General features: G+C 54.8%; 2 protein-coding genes across 2 annotated transcripts in view; both read right to left on the bottom strand.

Annotated features, from left to right (window-relative positions):
* PRKD2 (protein kinase D2) overlaps window positions 1–7,218 on the bottom strand; it is a 39,253-nt gene extending 32,035 nt beyond the window's left edge. The window contains exons 1-4 of the mRNA XM_019625205.1: window positions 7,021–7,218; window positions 6,324–6,744; window positions 4,084–4,222; window positions 934–1,065 (exon numbers count right to left, since the gene is read on the bottom strand). Coding sequence (XP_019480750.1) covers window positions 934–1,065; window positions 4,084–4,222; window positions 6,324–6,569 — 517 coding nt within the window. The 5' untranslated portion in view covers window positions 6,570–6,744; window positions 7,021–7,218. The remainder of the gene's footprint in view (window positions 1–933; window positions 1,066–4,083; window positions 4,223–6,323; window positions 6,745–7,020) is intronic.
* A 2,415-nt stretch (window positions 7,219–9,633) lies between these two features.
* STRN4 (striatin 4) overlaps window positions 9,634–17,863 on the bottom strand; it is a 32,173-nt gene continuing 23,943 nt past the window's right edge. The window contains exons 11-19 of the mRNA XM_019625203.1: window positions 15,979–16,217; window positions 15,831–15,878; window positions 15,326–15,447; window positions 13,506–13,676; window positions 13,229–13,369; window positions 12,668–12,766; window positions 12,400–12,486; window positions 10,883–11,105; window positions 9,634–10,605 (exon numbers count right to left, since the gene is read on the bottom strand). Of these exons, the coding sequence (XP_019480748.1) occupies window positions 10,936–11,105; window positions 12,400–12,486; window positions 12,668–12,766; window positions 13,229–13,369; window positions 13,506–13,676; window positions 15,326–15,447; window positions 15,831–15,878; window positions 15,979–16,217 (1,077 nt within the window). The 3' untranslated portion in view covers window positions 9,634–10,605; window positions 10,883–10,935. The remainder of the gene's footprint in view (window positions 10,606–10,882; window positions 11,106–12,399; window positions 12,487–12,667; window positions 12,767–13,228; window positions 13,370–13,505; window positions 13,677–15,325; window positions 15,448–15,830; window positions 15,879–15,978; window positions 16,218–17,863) is intronic.

Here is a 17,863-nt window from a genome sequence, read left to right as displayed (position 1 = left end):
CTCTCTCCACATGCCATGTGAGCACACAGTGAGAGGGCAGCCATCTGCAAGCTAGGAAGAGTCCTCACCAGGAATCAGACCCTGATGGAACCTTGATCTTAAACTTTCCAGCCTCTGGAACTGTGAGAAAGAAATGTCTATTGTTTAAGCCACCAGCCTGTGGTATTTTATTATGGCAGCCCCAACAGACTGAGGTGTCAAGTTGACTAGGGGTGGACTCTGATGGTCAGCTTTATGTGTCAACTTGACTAGGCTAGCATCCCCAGTTATTCAAATACTAATTTAGGTGTTGCTGTAAAAGTATATTGTGGGTGTGATTCAAATCCACAATCAGATATCTTTAAGTGAGAGAGATTATCCTAGTTAATCTGGGTGGGCCTACTTCAATCAGTTGAAAGGTTTAAACAGCAGAGCTGAGACTTCCCAGATGAAGAAATTCTGCCTGTGGATAGCAGTTTCAGCTCCTGCCAGAGAGTTCCAGCCTACCCTTGCTGACCCGCTGCCAGTGTTGGCTAACCAGCCCCCACAATCCTGTAAGCCAATTCCTTCCAAAAATTGATATAGGCTCCACCTTGTTCTCTGTGCGCCCCACTATTTCCTCCCGTTAGCTCTGTCCTTCACCTCTCCCTCGGAGCTCCATCTACTAGGCTCCAGCCCGGGAGCAGAGGTCTGCCCTAGGCCCCACCCTCCATTAAGGCCGGTCTCTGGACCCTTACCTTTCCCTCCAAGCCCCGCCTCCCAGCACCACCTCTTGGCCCTGAGCCCCACCCAGGCCCCGCCCTCCATCCAAGCCCCACCTCCTGCTCACACCTTCAGCTCCTCCCCCAAGCTCTACGTCTAGGCCTTTATCTCTCCCTGAGTCCTGCCTCCTATGCTCCTCCTCCTGGCCCTGAACTCCAGCCAAAGCCCCACCTCCAGACCGTCACCTCTCACCATCACACTTGAGGCCCTGGCGCACGAGACCGAAGAGCATCTCCCCGCAGTGGTCGCAGAAGGCAGGTGCGCGGTAGGAGTGCACCGTGAGTGCATGCGGACGGATCTGGAAGTCCTCGAAAGTAGCCGAAGCTGCAGGCAGCAGGGAGGGGCAGATGATTGAGCCGGGGCCAGTGGAGGCCATTCCAGCCCCTGCTCCCGGGTTGCTTACAGTCCTCCCAGCTGCAAGGTTTAATTGTTCCTTCCTAAATTCATTTACTCACGTATTACATTCTACCTGGGTTCAAATCCCAGCGCCACCACTGGGCAAAACATCTATGTGCCTATGCCAGGGGCTGGGGGGAAGAGGGGGGGGAGTTGTGGAATGGGTATAGAGTTTCAGTTTTGCAAGATGAAAACCGTTCTGGAGATTGGTTGCACAACAGTGTGAATGTAATTAACACCACTGAACAGTAGACTTAAAAGGTTAAGATTATAAATTTTATTTTATGTATATTTCACCACAATTAAATATTTTTAAATTAAAAAAATACAGACGCCTGTGTCTCACCCTCAGTTTCTGATCAACTTGGTGTAGGGTAGAGCCTGAGCATCAGGAGAAAAAAACAAACACCTGTGTATCTCAGTTTTCTCATCTTTAAAATGGAAATCCAACAAATATTTACTGAGCACTGTTCTAAGCTGTAGCGACACCACATAGAACAAAACAGACAAAATCCCTGCCTAGCCTCTACTAAGGGAGATAGCTAAACAAAATAAAATAAATATTCTTATTTAACAATCACCCAGTCTAGCAGTTGCTCTGTGCCAGGTACTTAAAAATCATAGTAACAAATTTAGCTCTCTCCTGTTATAATCCCCATTTTCTATAAGAGGAGACTGCAGCACAGATAGGTTAAGCAACTTGCCCAAAGTCACACAGCTAGCAAGTTGCAGAACTCACATTCAAACCCAGGCCAGTGTGGCTCTAGAGTTCATACTTACTGCCTCTCTGAAATTTTTAAGTAATAAAATATACAGTAGATTAGAAGTCAATTAGTGCTTAGGAGAAAAGTTAAACAGGGAATGGCAATAGGGAAGATGCGAGAGGTACAATTTTAAATAGGTGGTCGGAGAACTCCTCCTTGAGAAGGTGACATTAAGGCAAAGGCCTAAAGGAGGTAGGATTTGAGCCATGCAGGTGTCTAGGAAAGAACATGCCAGTATCATAATAGTATCTCTGTATAAGGATTAAACGAATATAGGGAAAGCTCTTAAAACACTGCCTGGCACATAGAAAGTGCTCAATAAATGATAGCTATTATTTTGAAAGTTTCATTTTAAGTCTCATTCCTCCCCCCACCCCACGTTTAGTCTAATATTAAGCTATTTTTCTTGTTTATACAATGGAAAGGGGTTCTCTTTAATGAGTCAAGCACTGTTTACTCACTCAAGATAAACCTATAAACAAGACAGATTTACCCCCCACTCTCAGGGAGCTGACATTCTTTTGGGGAGACAGACACAAAACATAAACACATAAATAAACAAGGAAATTTCAGACAATGGAAGATATGGCATTTAAGCTGAGATCCAAATAACAAGAAGGAGCTAGCTATGAGAAGATGGGACGGAGGGAGGGGAGCATTCCAAGCATCAAAAACAGTAAGTGCAAAGGCCCTGAGGTAGGAGGGAGCTTGACTTGTTCAAAGGACAGAGGGCAGGCAAGCATGGCTGGAACAAAAAAAGTAAGGAGGACAGTGTTAAGACATGAATTTGGGGAATTGGCAGGGGCCAGATCGTGAACAGTCTTGAGGCCATGTTGAAGAGTTTGTATTTTATTCCAAGGGTAATGGGGAGCCAAGGGAGGATTCTGAGTGTCATGATCTGACTTAGGTGCTACTGAAATAGTCGAGGCAGGAGGTGATGGTGGCTTGGACCAGTAGAGGTAGTCAGAAACAAATTTAGGAAGTATGTTAATGGTAGGACCAATAGATTTGATGATGGATGAAGTGAAGGGGTAGGAGAAAAAGAGAAGTCAAGGATGCCCCAAGGTTTCGGGCATGATCACCTGGTGAATGGTGATACCATTTATCAAGATGCTAACAACTTCGGGAAGAGCAGGTTTAGAAGGGGAGAATCAATATTACTGTCTTAGACAGGCAATATCTGAGATGTCTAGAGATGCCAAGTAAAAGTGTTACGGAGACAGCTACGTAAACAAGACCAGGTTTTAGGGGAAAGATCAGGATAAAGATAAAAATCTAAGAGTTGCCAGCCTACACGAGGGTATTTAAAACCCAAGTAAGGTCACCAGGGACTTAAATCCTAACTTCTAATTGTCATCCATCCATTCAACAAATTTAATTGAGCACTGCAGTATACAAGGGGAGGTGATGGGGGGAATACAGCCACGAATAAGGCAAATACCTCCCACCCCCCACCCTCCTGAAGGAACCAAGAGCTATAGACTGGTCTAAAATGCTGAGAGCTTCCATCTATAAAGTGGGAATGGCCAGTGGGTAGACTAGATTCTGGCTGAAAATACAAGTGCTCAGGTGTCATCTTACTTTGCAGAATCAGATTTCATTGGGAAGGAGACATGGGCACCAAACATTTAAAACTTTATATCAAAGTCTAATATATATCTAGAAAAGGACACACCAGAAGTGCACAGCTCAATGAATTGCCAAACTGTACACAGTGTCATCAGCATCCTGATGGATAAATGGAAGTTTAAACCAGACCCCAGAAAACTCCTTCGTGCCTCTCACCCAACTCCATCTTCCCCCAAAGGCACCTACTTTCCTGGCTTCTAACACCATGGAGTAATTGTTTCTGTCTTTGTACTTCATAAATGGAATTGCAAGTAATATAGTCAGAGGTCTGGCTTCTGTCTCTTAGCATTAGGTGTGTGAGATTCACCCATGTTGCTGTGGATGGTTTATGTTCAGTGCTGTGCAAATTGCACAGTGTGTGTGCACCACAATTGACCCATTCCAGAGTAGTAGTTTGTAAAAGCTCCCAAGGTGATTCTAATTTGCAGCCAAGGCTTAGAATCACTGGCCCCTCACTTTAAGAAGCAGATTTCTGGGCCCCCCTCCCCTCCAACCCCTCCAGATGCCCCTCCCTCAATTGAGGCTCCGCCCCTAGGCGGGCCTCGCCTCTCACCCGACAGCACCACCTCCACCAGGTCGCCCTCCTGGATGTCTCCGGCGGAGCGCACCAGCTGCAGGAGGTTAGCGGACGTGGGGTCATGTTTGAAGAGCAGGATCTTGTCGTAAAGGCCATAGAAGCCACACTCGGGGAACTGAAGGGCGGGAGAGGGAGGGGGTGACGGAAAAGCTCAGAGCTGCCTTCAGCAGCGGTCTGAAACCCTCCCCGGGCAGGGCCGGCTGTTTCCCCCGGAAACTCAGAGACCCTGCAGCCCTTCGCTTCCTGCCTACTCCCTCCCAAACCCAGCTCGAGCGGGGCAGGGTGCCAGGGCCCCAGGTGTGCTGGGAGAGAGCGCTGGCCAGATTGGCAAACTGGTGTGGGAGGGAGAGTGGCTCTGGAGCATGGGCACCTAGAATTTCCCGGAGGTTGGGGTGGGGGTGGGAGTCTGAGTGAGCACCCCTTTCCTTATGCTCCCCGCCAAGTTTCCTTCCTGAATCTATTGTTGTCCCTGTTACCTGGCTCCAGTCCCAGTATTGGGGCAGGGCTAACTGGAAGGAGGGGATTTAGGACTCTTGGGGGAGGGACAGTGGGGGAGCTGCGGGAAGGCTAGGGCTCAAGGGAGCTGAAGTTAGGAGAGTGCCCCCCCCCATGCCCAAAGGACCCAGGTGTCCGGGTCCCCAGCTTGGGAGGGTGGGGGCAGGAAATGAAACCCGGTAGAACAGAAAGTGAAACAGCCCAGGTGGGGTGGCTGGAAGGAAGGAAAGGGGCCCTACCACACCTGGACAGAGAGGGTAGAAAATAAAACGGGTGAGCATTGGACAAAGAATTTCACCTAGGGAACAAGTCTGCCACCATCCCCTATCCCTCCAGTTTGTTTTCCCAAGGAGCAGGCTAAGTCTGGTGTTGGAGCTGAGCCTGCTAGTTTTGAGGTCTGGGGGGCAAAGGAAGCCCAATGTATTCTTGCCTGCTGGGAGAGGGTCCACAGGTGACCCTGACTGCCTGGGAAGTCTTTCTCTAAATTCTGGTTTCCTTGTATGTAAAATGGGGGAGTTAGCCCAGCTCCTGATGTTTCTCTGGAGCCCAAAGAATTCATTTCCAGGAGTCTGAGAAGATCCTGGAATTTTAAGATTTAGGGATTCCAACTTCCTCACACTAAAGGATTAGACATTTTAGATCCCAATATATTCTCATTATATGTTTTAGGATTTTCAACAACCTAGATGAACAGTAGTCTATTATTTTAATGTTCTAAAAGTCTGACAAACTAGGATTCTAAAATTTGAATACCTTAACACTAAAGGATTGCAACAACCCAGGAATCTCATATTCCAACATTTGAATGTTTTAGTATTTCAACAACCTAGGGTTCTAACGTTTGAACACTTTAATATCAGAGGAGTTCAATAGCCTAACAGTTGCATATTCCAACAATTTAGAATGCTACTATTCTCACGTTTTGACAGTCTAGAATTCCAAAGACAGACAAGCCCACGATTCCTCCAACATTCTAGGATTCAGGAACTGAGTTTCTCCTGATTCCCTCTTGCCATGACCCCCAGCCCCCCTACCCTGGTGACCCTGGTGTCTAAGGTTGGGAGTGGGGTGGAGTTGGGGAAGGCTGGTTTTAACAGGCCAGCATCAGACCTGGGGGGTGGGGACACTATAATTAGGAAACAGGACAGAGTCCACAGAGCCTCTGAAGTTTGGGAAGAGATGCCAGCCCCTCCACAAACATCTCAGGCCTGGGGGAGGGCAGAGATTGGGCTCTGAGACCTCACTTGCCCCTGGCCACTAACACAGGCACCCACACCCACACGTCACCCGATCTGCCACCCCGATCTGCCACGGCCAGCCCGGCTTCAGTTTCTACTGTTTCCACCAAATGGGAGGTTGGGGATGGGCCTCGGCAGGGAAGTTCTCCCCCATCTACTACCCCCACCTGCCCCTTCCTCCTCCCCTCTTCTACACCTAGCCAGCCCCTCCCTTCCTCCCTGCCGGCTGCAGAAAACAACATGCAGGGACTCGCAATTTGGGGAGGCCTCTGGGGCGCTCCACCCTTGCTTAGGCCTCCCTCAAACGGGTAGTGGGGTGAGGAGGCAATTGGAGGCCAATGCCCTACCCCGACCCCTCAGTCTCCCAAGGCTTAGGCCCCCTTCTTCCCCCTCCCCTACGCCAGGCTCCAGGTCGCCTCTGCCAGCGCCCCACTCCTCCAGACCTCTCCCAAAGCTGGATGGGGGGGAACCCTGCGCCCTCACCTTCTGGTCCACGATGGAGCAAGCCAGCTGCTTCACATGGGCCAACTCGGAGGCGGCGGGCAACAGCACGAACTCGCGGGTTAGCCCGATCTGGATGTGGAAGGAGACCCCGGGGCCCGGGCCCGGGGCCGGGACCTGGGGCAGCAGCGGTGGCGGCGACTGTAGCTCCAAGCCGCCGGGGGGTGGAGGAGACGCCGGCCCGGGAGAGCCCGGGAGCCCGGCGGGATGGGAGGGGGCGGCGGCCATGGGGGGAGGCCCAGGACCCGCCGCCCGGCGCCCACCCGGGATCCGGCTGGAGGAGCCCGGAGAACCCGGATCACTGGATCCAAAGGGTCTCGTAAACTGGTGGTGGGCGCGCGGGATCCCGGGGATCCGAGAAGAGAAATCTGGCAGGTTGAGGGGACTGGAGGATGGCGGGACCCTGGGAAATTAGAGAAAAATAATCTGGTGGATCGGACGCCCGAGAATCAAGGAATCACAGACGATCAGAAAAAAGAAATGGTTTGGGGGACCCAGCGATTGAGAAAGTCCAAGAAATCAAAGAAGAAAATCTAGCAGGTCGGGGTCGCGGGGGTTAACAGAGCCCAGGATCCAAAGGCCCCTTGGAGAGAGAAGGGATTGAAAAAGGAGCAGGGGACACCAGAATCCAGTGGCTCTAAGAAGAGGATCCAATTAAGAAGGGGGCCGAGAGACTCACCAGACCTTGAGGTGGAGGGCAGGAATCTCTGAGTCGGGGATCAAGACGGGCCCGGGGATGGGTAGAGGGATCAAGAGGGCCGGGTTGCTAAAGAGGGAATCTCACGGGTCTCGGAAGTTGGAGAAAAGTTCGATCCCGGGCCCGCAGCGAAGGGGGCGTTACCGGCCGTGGTGTGGGGTGGGGCAAGGCGGGGGTCGCCCGGCGCCGGTGGCTCTTTTTCCTTCTCCAAAGTTTAACTCGGCTGCGACGGCCCAGGAGGAAGTGTCCGGAGCGACACCGGAGTCAGCCAATCGGCGCCGGCCTCGGTGACGTCGAGAGGGGGCGGAGTCTGTCGAGGGGCCGGGGGCGGAAGGGAGGGAGGGCCCAGCACCTCCGAGTTGTCAGTCTGGGGAGCCTGGGGTGGGAGATGCGGGCTAGGGAGGCAGGGCCGACTCCTCCACCCAACACACCCGCGTCTGTAAAGTTAACTTTTCCCTGAGCTGGAGAGGGAGGGGCGAGCCACGCTCACCGCCACCACAGGTCGCGGGGACCGGCGCTCAGGAGGCGCCTGGCCCTTGAAGGAAGGGGGCCCTCTTGCTTGGCCTGCATCGTGGCGCCCACTGCGGGGGAAACGGTGGGAAATGGTGTCAAGTCTCTGGTCTAGGCCTCCCTCTTTCAAGAGAGCTGGCTCTGCCCTTACACGCCCCAGCCCCGGGGAGGGGGCACTGCAGAACTCCCCCAGCCCATTCCACAGGTGGGAAGACCGCGGCCTCCAGATGGTCAGGTTCTTGTCTCAGGTCTCTCTCCAGCAACCTTGGGCAAGGTGTGTGGAGTAAACTGAAAGGGCCAGGCCTAGGTTACCTGTGCAGGATAGTCACGCATCAGGGTGGGTGGAAAAGGGGTGTAGTTTCCTTCCCTCAGCTCCCCACTCCACCCCAGTCATCAGGAGGGTGAAGAGCCAAAGGCCTGGGGTGCCTGGAAGGGCCATAGCAACCAGGGAGGACAACACCCCCACACCACACCACTTTGTAGATGGGAGGACTGATTGTTCTCCTGGGGAAATGTGCATTTCTTTCTCTCGGTGTGAGTTTAGGAAAGTGACTTCCCCTCTCTGAGCCTGTTTCTCTGTGTTAGATGGAACAGTAATAGCAGGATCTTTGCGGGGATTAATGAGATTGTATAATGGTGCCTGGAACACAGTAAATGGTGGCTGTCACTATAATTTGCAGGGATACAAGGGTGAGCACCTCAGGCATTCAGGTGGGTGGGTGTGTTCAGTCATCCAGCAAGCATGGGTTGATGGCCTACTGTGGGCCAGGCCTGTCAGAAAACACCTCTTTCAAAAGCATTTCAGACTTGATCTCTCCTCCCCAGCTAATAATAAGAGTGGCTACCATTTAGTTTACATACAGGAAGCTGAACCCTCAGAGACAAAATGACTTGTCAAAGATCACCAAGCCAGTTGCTACCACCCCACCCCACTCTGGAGGTCAAGGCCTGGTTGGAGCTCCAAAGGCTACCCAATAAAGATGGGCCACCTGCCTGCTGGTTGGGGATGAGGGCCACGAAACGAACCCCCCTTCCTGGTAAAGGGTTGTTGGGGGGCAGCTGAGGTCGGTACAGGAGCAATTGTCACCACATCCGGGGGCTGGCTGGGGCTGGGGAAGGAAGTCTGAGGCTGGAGTGAAAACCCAAACCACCTGGGGAAGCTGCTCAGAGCCCAGAGGAATGAGGTGGGGAGGCCACGTGGAGCCCATAGCCAGGCTCTTTCTGTCACCTGATGGCCAGCTGCCCACGTGCTCCCTTTCTTCTTGAAATGCTAACATGTCTGGAGTGTGAAGTTTGCAGGACTTTGTCAAGTGTTCACAGGGGCCCACCAGTTACCAGGCCTTCTTCTGGGCACTGGGGCGCAGCCCTTAACCACCCAGATGGTGCTGGGACTTGCCCAAGGACACTTAGCTGGTAGGTGGAGACCTGAACAAGCAGAGGGAGTGACAAGGGACTAGATACAAATTCTGATGACCTGCTGGAGGCTTTGGGCAAGCTCTTGAGTCACCCCCCATCTCCATCCATCTCATCCTCTGTAAAATGGACGTAATGCTCCCTACTTTTTGAGGTTGTGAGGACCCAGCGAAACTGCGTGTGAAGAGCTTGCCACAGGGTCTGGTTCCTGCTAAGTGCACAGTTGACCACTGCAACTTGGCCGCCTCAGAGAACGGAAGGGATTCATCTGGGCCCCCACATCTACTCCAGGAAGCTCCCAGCATGGTGGAAGTAGATGGGGTGGGAAGGGAGGCCTCACCAACACCCATCACACATAGGCTGGGGGTGGTGTTGAGAAGGGTGTGGAGTCTTGAGCCTCATTGTCACATCATCTGTTTTTGAGGCTCTTCTCCCAGGGGAGGGAGCACTTAGGGACAGAAAGGAGGGGCAGGGGGAGATTCGGTCCTGTGCCCCCACTTCCGTCCCTCCACCCACACCCCTGCCTAAGCTCTGGGCCCCTCTGGCCCCCCTTGCCCTACCACAAAACCCCAACCCATCATATCCCCTCTCCAAGCTCCACCCACCCGCGGCAGAGCTGGTTATTCCTTCCCCAAAGTCCCTGGTCCCCTCAACAATCAGTACCACCGCCCATCTTACTCCAAAGGGTTTATTGAGACAATTTTCACATACAAGTCCAGGACAGAGGGGATGGGGCTTATAAACAGGAATCTGGAAAGGGGGCCTGAGTGCTCAGGATGGAACCCAAAAAAGAGAGTGAAATAAATAGAGGAATAGAGTGGAGGGCCAGGAGAGGAGACTGACAGACTATCACACAGTGATAACAACATGGGGGAGGGGGGGCTTGGGGGGTCCATTAAAATCCCATTTATTTATACAGATATACAGGGAGTTATGGGGGACCCAGGGGACCCCACTCCACCCTCCATGCCCCAGGGAGGGGCAAAAGAAGGCCATCTCTCCCCATGGGTGAGCTGGTGGGGGGTGGAAGGGGCTGCCCTTGGAGGAGTGTTGGGGAGGTAGGGGCGGGCACCTCCCTAGCGGGCATCACCTGCTCCCCAGGCAGTTATTGACCCTGGAGGCATTGGGTAGTGTCTGGAAAGCTGTGTTGAGGGAACTGGAAGGGAGGATGGTGGACTGGGTTTGTTTCCGGGTGGGCCGGGCCTAGCACTCCCACTGAGGATAGCCTGGGTCCAGCTGGCTCCATGGCTCCCAGAAAGACCCAGAGCAGGGGAGCCTGGGGTTCCTCCCAGCAGTTCCCACCCAGGTCTGGGAGGATGGAGAGGAGGGGTCAGGGGTTCAAAGAGAGAACCTGGCACCTTCTGGCATCTTGGAAAAGCTGATCCCCAAGGACACTCAGCTCTGGTTGTGCTACCCCCAGAAGGCAGCTTAGAGACCAGGAGTGGGTGTCAGGGCCGAGAGGAAACTCCCAGAGGCCATCTTAGAGGGTGATTCCTGAAGGAGGCAACTCCCCAGGCTGGCTGCTGGCGGAAGGGCAGACCTGGGGGAGGGCCTCCTGGGGAAACAGCCTTTAGCACCACCAGGCTCCAAGGCAGGCGGGAAGCGGCTGGGCCTCCGGGCCTCCACACTGAGGCTGGGAGTCACCTGTGGGAGACAGAAGGGAGGGGTGACTGAACCACGACCTCCAGGGTGTAAGAAGTAAGGCAGTTCTGGGACCTTCTAGGCCTCCACCCCTCCTCTGAATGCCCAGAGGCTATACAGGGTGCCCAGAGGCTATACAGGGTGCCCAAAGTGTGACTGCTGAACTTGGCACCCTCGGAAGGGCCAGGTGAAGGGGTGTGTTTGAGGGCCTTCTTGTGGGTGAGGATACAGGGGGTTTCTGTCTTCCTGGGCCAAGCCTGCTTCCTGCCCAGCCTCTCACCTCAGTCCTGCCTGCCTGGCCCCATCCCTGGCCAGGGCGGGGCCAGGTGGGCATCATACGAAGACCTTGGCCAGGGCGTCGGCGCCCGCACTGGCGATGAGGGCCTTGCTGGGGTGGCAGGCAACGGCGTGGATGGCCTCCTCGTGCTTCTTGCGGTGCGCCGTGATCTCTTGCACGCACGTTTTGTTGTCCAGGCTCCACAGACGAAGGGAGCAATCGTGGCCTGCGCAGGTGTGGGAGCAGAACAAGTTGTCACCCAGCAGCACCATACCCGCCAGCTCCTTGCTCAGACCCAACCTGTGAACCCCTCAGCTGGCCTCTCCAAAGTCCTCGGAGTCGGGTGGGGGCTCAATCCCTCTCCCACCCACCTCTGCCCAGTTACCTCCTGATGTCCCTGCCTGTCATCCATCCATCTAGTTAACCAAGTGTTTACCGAACACCTACTGCGTACTGGGCCCTGGGGTACAGTGAACAAAATTGGCAAATGTCCCTGGTCCTGTGGTGCTGACATTCCAGTATGGGAGAGACAGTAAATGAGAAAACATAATAAACAATGCCAGGTGGTCAGGAATGCTGTGGGCACACATCAGTCAGTGTGAGGACATAATGGCCAAGGGGGTGGGGAGAAAAGCCTTAGGGGCAGGAGGCACAGCTAGGGGAAGGCACTGGGCACTGACAGGAGGCAGGCATAACTGCAACAGCCTGAGCAGGGGTATGGGGAGGAGGCCAGAGAGCCGGGAGCAGCATTGGGCCTGGCTTTGAGAGCCACGAGCCACTGGAGGGAGATGGCCTGACTGTGTTAGAAGCATCAGGCTGGTGGCGGTGGAGGCTGGCTCTCTTTGTCCCTTTCTGGGGTGATCTGGGCCCTGATCTCTGCTGGGGCTAGATCTCACTCACCATCCCCTCATCTGTCTCCTCGGAGACAGCTGCTATTGTCATGGGGCAGACGGAGAGGATGAAATGGGTCCAAACTCATCCACCCTCCCCACCAATTGCTCGCAACTCTGCGCACTCGCTTGCTGACAGCTCGCTGACACGCCATGAGGCGTGTGGCAGCCCAGCCACCATGGCAGGTCTCTCTGACCACCAACACATACCCTTTACCCCCTGGGGAGCTTCAGCCCCCTTCTCCAACTGCCCAAGTCCCACCCATTCCTTTGAGGCACAGCCCCAGGTCGCTGGGTCTCAGTGCCCTTCACCAGAGAGCAGGGCAGCACTGAATGCTAAACAAGCTTGTGGGGACCGAGCAGATAGACCTAAACTTCAATTCCTGCAACTGGCTGTGCTGTGCCCAAGTTACATAACTTCTGAACCTTAGTTTCCACATTTGTACAATGGGGATAACAGTTCCAACCTCCTAGGGTTATTCAGATTAAATGAGATGATGTAGGAAGTGCCTACAGTGCTTTGCTGTCACCCAGAGGCTCCCTGCCCCTGCTCGGATAACTCATCAGCTTCCCCCACTTGGGCCAGTGCCCAGCCCTGCTGGGGAAGGAGCCAAGAGGGTCCCAACTTACTTCCCGACATCAGGAATACACCACTGGGGTCCACGGCCAGGCAGGTGACGGCATCCAGGTGGGCAACCATGGAGTGCACGCATTTCCCTGAGGGGAGAGGGGCAGCAAGTTAATGTCCCGCTCTCCACCTTGCCTGCAAAGGCGAAGGGACTAGAGGGGACGCTCAGAGCCTCCAACATGGACACCAGCGGTTCTGAGCCTGAGCCTGGTCCATACCTGCCTCCCACAAGCACAGGTGAGTCGGGGAGCCGGGAAGGCTGGGCCTCACCTGTCCGGTTGTCCAGGAAGCGGATGCCTCTGTCGTCATGGGCGGTGATGGTGAGGGGCTGGTTTGGATGACTCACCACTTGGTTGATCTGGGTTGGGCCTAGAAGGAAAGCAGGGAGAGAAGGATGTCGGGAAATCTGGGGACCAGGACAAAGGCAAGAGGAGAAGGACCACGGTCCCACACCCCCGCTTCTGTCTAGATGTCAGGGAGGGCTGGGCACCCAGGCCGCACCCTGCTCTAGGCCACTGTCTCATTGGTACAATGGGCACTGGGGCCTGCCCTAGGGTGGGCAGGAAGGGTGACAGACATTGAGACAGCCTGTCCATGCTCCTCAGTGGGCCGATGGGCGAGTCCCTGACACGCTCCCTCGTCTCAGCCCTCCTGAGACCCTGTGCTGTCCGTTAAGAGCAATAGCTGGGACCTCATCTCCTTCCAGCTCAGAGCCCCAGAGGGGATGGGGAGCCATCTGCAGCTGAGCAAGCCTCGGGTCACAAAAGCCACAGGAGAACTGGGGCCTTGGAGGCATTCAGATCCCAGTCCCCTGCCCCGGGGCCCCCTTACCGCTGCTCCCCCGGGACTCCAGCGTGAGGAGAGCACTCTCAGCCTCCAGGTCATATAGGACTGTGTCGCCAGAGCGGAAGGAGGCCACGATGTGGGCAGGCTCGATGCTGGTGAAGGCCACTGAGGTGGGAATCCCGTGATCTGAGGGTGGAGAGGAGGGTGGAGAGTCTGGCCCTGGGACAGGGGTGCAGGAGTCACCCTCCTCTCTGGGCCTCCAGCTCTGTACAGCTCCTGTGTGAGCCGTCAGGGTCCCCATTGTCCCCATCCCCCCACTCACCGCTGGCTGTGGGGAAGGTACAGAGGCAGGTCGGGCTGCTGCTGCTGGGGTCCCAGATGCGGACAGTGCCGTCGGCAGAGCAGGAGGCCAGGCGTTGGGTCGTGGGACTAAAGGCCAGGCCCCACACAGCGTCCCCATGGCCCTCCAGCACGTGGCTCAACATGCTCGGGTCTAGACCAACCAAAGGAAAGATGGACTGTGTTAGGGCTGCCAGCCCCATCCTGGACAGCCTGGGAGCACCATCTCTGCCACCCATTCAACCAGCTTTATACCCATAATTGTCATGCCCTCAGAGCTGTCACCACTGCAACCGCCCTGGCGGCTGTTCATACTGACCACCAGCTCCTTTTGGAATATATTAGGGCTCTGAAGGCAGCCCAGCAGGGAAGCTGCAGAGGGTGGGGATGTCCCTATGTTCCTTGCTGTCCTCCCAGGCCCACAATAGTGCCTGGCAAAAAGTGGGCACTCAATACACAATTTTTAGGACTTAGGGGAGAAGGAACAATGACGACTCTTCACAGTCTGGGTTCTGTGGTTTGGCCCTGCCCTTAGTCCCAGCAGTCTTTTCTGCCCCCATACACCAGCCTTGCCCAATCACTCCAAAAGGTCATTCCCACCATTGCCTCCCTGCTCACTTGAGTTCACATGAGGGACTCTGGTTGGGCCCTGCTGACGCTCACTGTGTGGCAGCTCGTTTGGCTCAGAGCACATTCTGCCAGGGACTGACCCCTGACCTTTCACAGGGTGAGACTGCTCTCTGGAAAATGGTGTTATGTTCCTTTGATGCAGACGCAGACCTCTAAACTCTGCCATGACAGGATGCTGCATGAAGCCATGTGTGTGATCAAAAGGGTTATCAACAGAGGTGTCAGAGGATAAGGGGACAGACACAGAACAGAGGTGACAGTCTGGTCACTTCACTTAACTTTTTTTTTTTTTTTTTTGCTGAGCCAGTGACCCTGTTGCTCAGAGCTTGCACTCTTGAGCGAGATCTTAACCAACTGAGCCACTCGGTCGGCCCATGATTTTTTTTTTTAATTGGGGAATTGAAACAGTGTTGGGAAATTGGGGAAGGGGAACAGCCAAGTTGCTGTCCTCCAATCTTAGTTGTGGAGGGCAGAGCAAGCTCAGCTCCAAGTCCAGTTGCCATCCAGCCGCCCCTCTGCAGCTCAGCTCAAGGTGCCATGTTCAATCTTAGTTGCGGGTGGGCATAGCCCACCATCCCATGCAGGAGTTGAACCAGCAACCTTGTTAATAGGAGCACACGCTCTCACCAGCTGAGCCATCCTGCCACCTGTTGGCAGCTCAGCTCGGGTGCAGCATCACTGGCTCATGTGGGAATCAAACCAGCAACCCTGTTGCTCAGAGCTCGCACTCTTAACCAACTGAGCCATTCAGCCAGCTCAGCTCCTCCACTTAACTCTTAAAGGTGCCCCAAAGATGAAACACAAACTCTCTTACGAGCTGGCCCAGCTAACTTCTCCTATCTCACCTGTTGTACTTTCTCCTCACCCACTCCCCCAACCACATAAAGGCACTGGCTGAGCCTGAGCGCTGTGCCAGCAGGGCCCACCTTCCATAGGCTGACCCCGGCCCTAATGCTGATTCTGAGTTAGCTTAACCATCAGCTCATCTTGCCTGACCCGCAGTGATGTGCTGAGTCATGCTGTTCTATGCTTAAGCAAACTGAGTGTCCTTGGTGTTCCCCCCAATACCTGCAGCGTCAGGTATAGGCAGATGCTGTATGTGCTGAGGGAAGGAAGCAGCCCCAGTGCATGATGGGTGGGCGAAAGGGAGGGAGGGAGAGGGCACTGTCTCACCGTAACCATCGTAGGGGTCCATGTTGAGGTCTGGGATCTTCCAGCTGTGGATGCGGGCATCTGCCCCACCACTGTAACAATACTCGCTGTTGCTGCCCATGGCTACTGCCAACACGGGGCCCCTAGAGGATACAAAGGGGGAGATGAAAAACTCAGTGCTTGTCTCTTCCCCAGTCCCTCCCTGGGAACCCTGAAGTTTTTTCTCTACCAGCATTTTCCAAGGATGGCCAAAAGGAATTCAGCATTTGGGGCTCTTGTGCCACTGGGCAAGTAGCCTGTCCCCTGCCCTCCCCCCACCCTCCAGGTCTGTTTCCTCCTCCAAAGGCTGTGCTGAGAGCCAGCTGAAAGTGGGCACTGAAAGCGTGCAGAGCACCAGGAGCCAGGGGGGCGTGTGTGCAGAAGGTCCCAGGGACTCGAGCCCTCCTGCTGCCCTGCCTCCCACCATCGGCCCCCTGGGATGGCAGTGAGCACCAGGGGTCAGCCTGCCTTTGGGGCATCTCCCTACCTGTGAGCCCGGAAGGCGTGGATAGGTTCTACATCTAGTGCAGCATTCCTGTGGGGAGACAGATGTCACCCAGAGCTCCTTGTTGCCCAGTACCCTGGGCCCAGATACCCCCTACCCCAGCCCTCTAGCCCAGAGTCGCTGCCCTCACTTCTTGGCTGTGACAGCCTTCTGCAGGTTCCAGAGCTTAAGTGTGCCGTCCTCGGAAGCAGTGAGCAAAGCCGACTGGCTGTGGTGGAAGGCCAAGGCGCGGATGCCGTCGTAGTGTGAGCGGAGGGTGAATTTGGGGTTCCATGTCTTCTTAAAGGCATCTTTGCTGTCTGACAACTGGTGGGGGGGAGCTGCCTCAGGTCTTCTCTTCCACCCAAGCAGTCCCGCAGACACTGATATCTAGGACTTCAAGAATTTGTCCCTCCCCCACCCCAGACCCCCGTGGGGCAACCCCCAGGCTAGCCTCCAGACCTGGACACTAGCCCCTTCCTCCTGGCCCAGCAATGTTCCCCCTACTCACTCAACAAGTTCCTATAGTGTGCAGGGACTGTAGGAGACAGGTTCTGGGGAGACAAAGGTGAGTCCAAACCCCTAGGATCTCCCAGTTCAGAGGGGGCTGGAGGGAGACACTCAGATCGTGCCATCAGTGCACAGGCTGATGAACTGTGAGCAGTGTTATGAATTAGAAATGCACTGGGAGGAGGCACCCACAGCCTTACTGCCTCTGTGGGGGTCAACAAGGCTTTCCTGAGCAAGTGGCACATGAGTAGGTGCTAACCAGACAGGGGAGGGGACTGAGGAAGCAAAGTGCATGTGCAAAGTCCCTGAGGCAGGAGGCAGCAGGGGAGGGTCCTGGGATGCAGAAAAACGGGGAAGAGTAGCAGAGGGTGAGGCCACACAGGCCAACGAGGCCCCAGTGAGCCACGTTCAGGAACCTGCATCTCATCCTAAGCGAAATGGGGGGCCATGGGAGGGTTTAGAGCAGTGAAATGACAGGTTTGTTGCAGCCATCCCAGGGGAGGCTTGGATTGGGGAAGATAAGAGTGGCTACAGAGAGAAGAGTTCAGAGAGACAGGTTAAGAGATCCTGAGGGAAGGAAGTCTCTCTGGAAAGAGAAGGGCATTTAGACATGATGCTGGGGCAGGGAGATGGGGACAAGTACACACGGTGGGGAGAAACAGGGACACTGCACATGCCCTAGGGTGTCGTTCTCCGAGTGCAGACCCAGGGAGGGCCACTCGGGGAAAAAGCAGACTATCAAGCAAGCCTCAGTGCCCTGCCCCAAAATGAGGTTCACATCTGACAAACCCTTTCATCTAGGCTCTGTCTCCCAAAGTTCCTGCCTCAGCTGTCACTTCTGGCACATTCTTTAGGGCCAGAGAATCTGCTGTTGTGTGGTGACCCTCTCACTTGCACAAACCACAGGCAGGGGTCATACTCAGGCAGCTCCCCTGCTCAAAGCATCCACTCCGGCCTCCCTTCCCAGCGTCCCACAGCAGTGCCCCTGACCTCGCTGAGACCACCAACCATCTATCCTGCTAAATAAAAGCTGTGGGAAGTATTCTGCCACAGGAAAATGCACACACGCAGAGTTAAGAGATTCTCAGATAGCCAGAGGCCTCTTCATGTCTCAGGCTTGAACACTGGCCCCAAGGTCTCCTTTTGTTCCAGCCCAACTGCCCTCCCCAGCCCCCATACACACCAGACTAGCCTGATTTTTTGGTTGCTGGCTGGAGGCCATCAGCTCAATTCCCACCTCCTGCACAGACTGTCTTACCCTCACTGCCACCAGCCCAGAGCCCCCTCCCTCCTCTGATGCTGTATTTCAATTCGGTTCCCCCTTCGCCCCGCCCCCAGCAGTGGTGGGTCCTGGACTTGAGATGCCCATAAGTTGAGGCAGGAGGAGCGTCATCTGAAGAGCCTGGCACCGTCATTAAGACACAGGCTCCAGAGTCTTCTAGGCCCTGCACCTTGGTGACCCTGTGAAGTCCCTCAAACTGTCTGCATCGGCACCCCTTGTCCTCATGGGTAAGGGACTGAGCACA

This window comes from Hipposideros armiger, unplaced genomic scaffold (assembly GCF_001890085.2).
Source record: "Hipposideros armiger isolate ML-2016 unplaced genomic scaffold, ASM189008v1 scaffold_619, whole genome shotgun sequence".
Lineage (NCBI taxonomy): Eukaryota > Metazoa > Chordata > Mammalia > Chiroptera > Hipposideridae > Hipposideros > Hipposideros armiger.
This window is presented reverse-complemented; position numbering and strand designations above follow the sequence as displayed.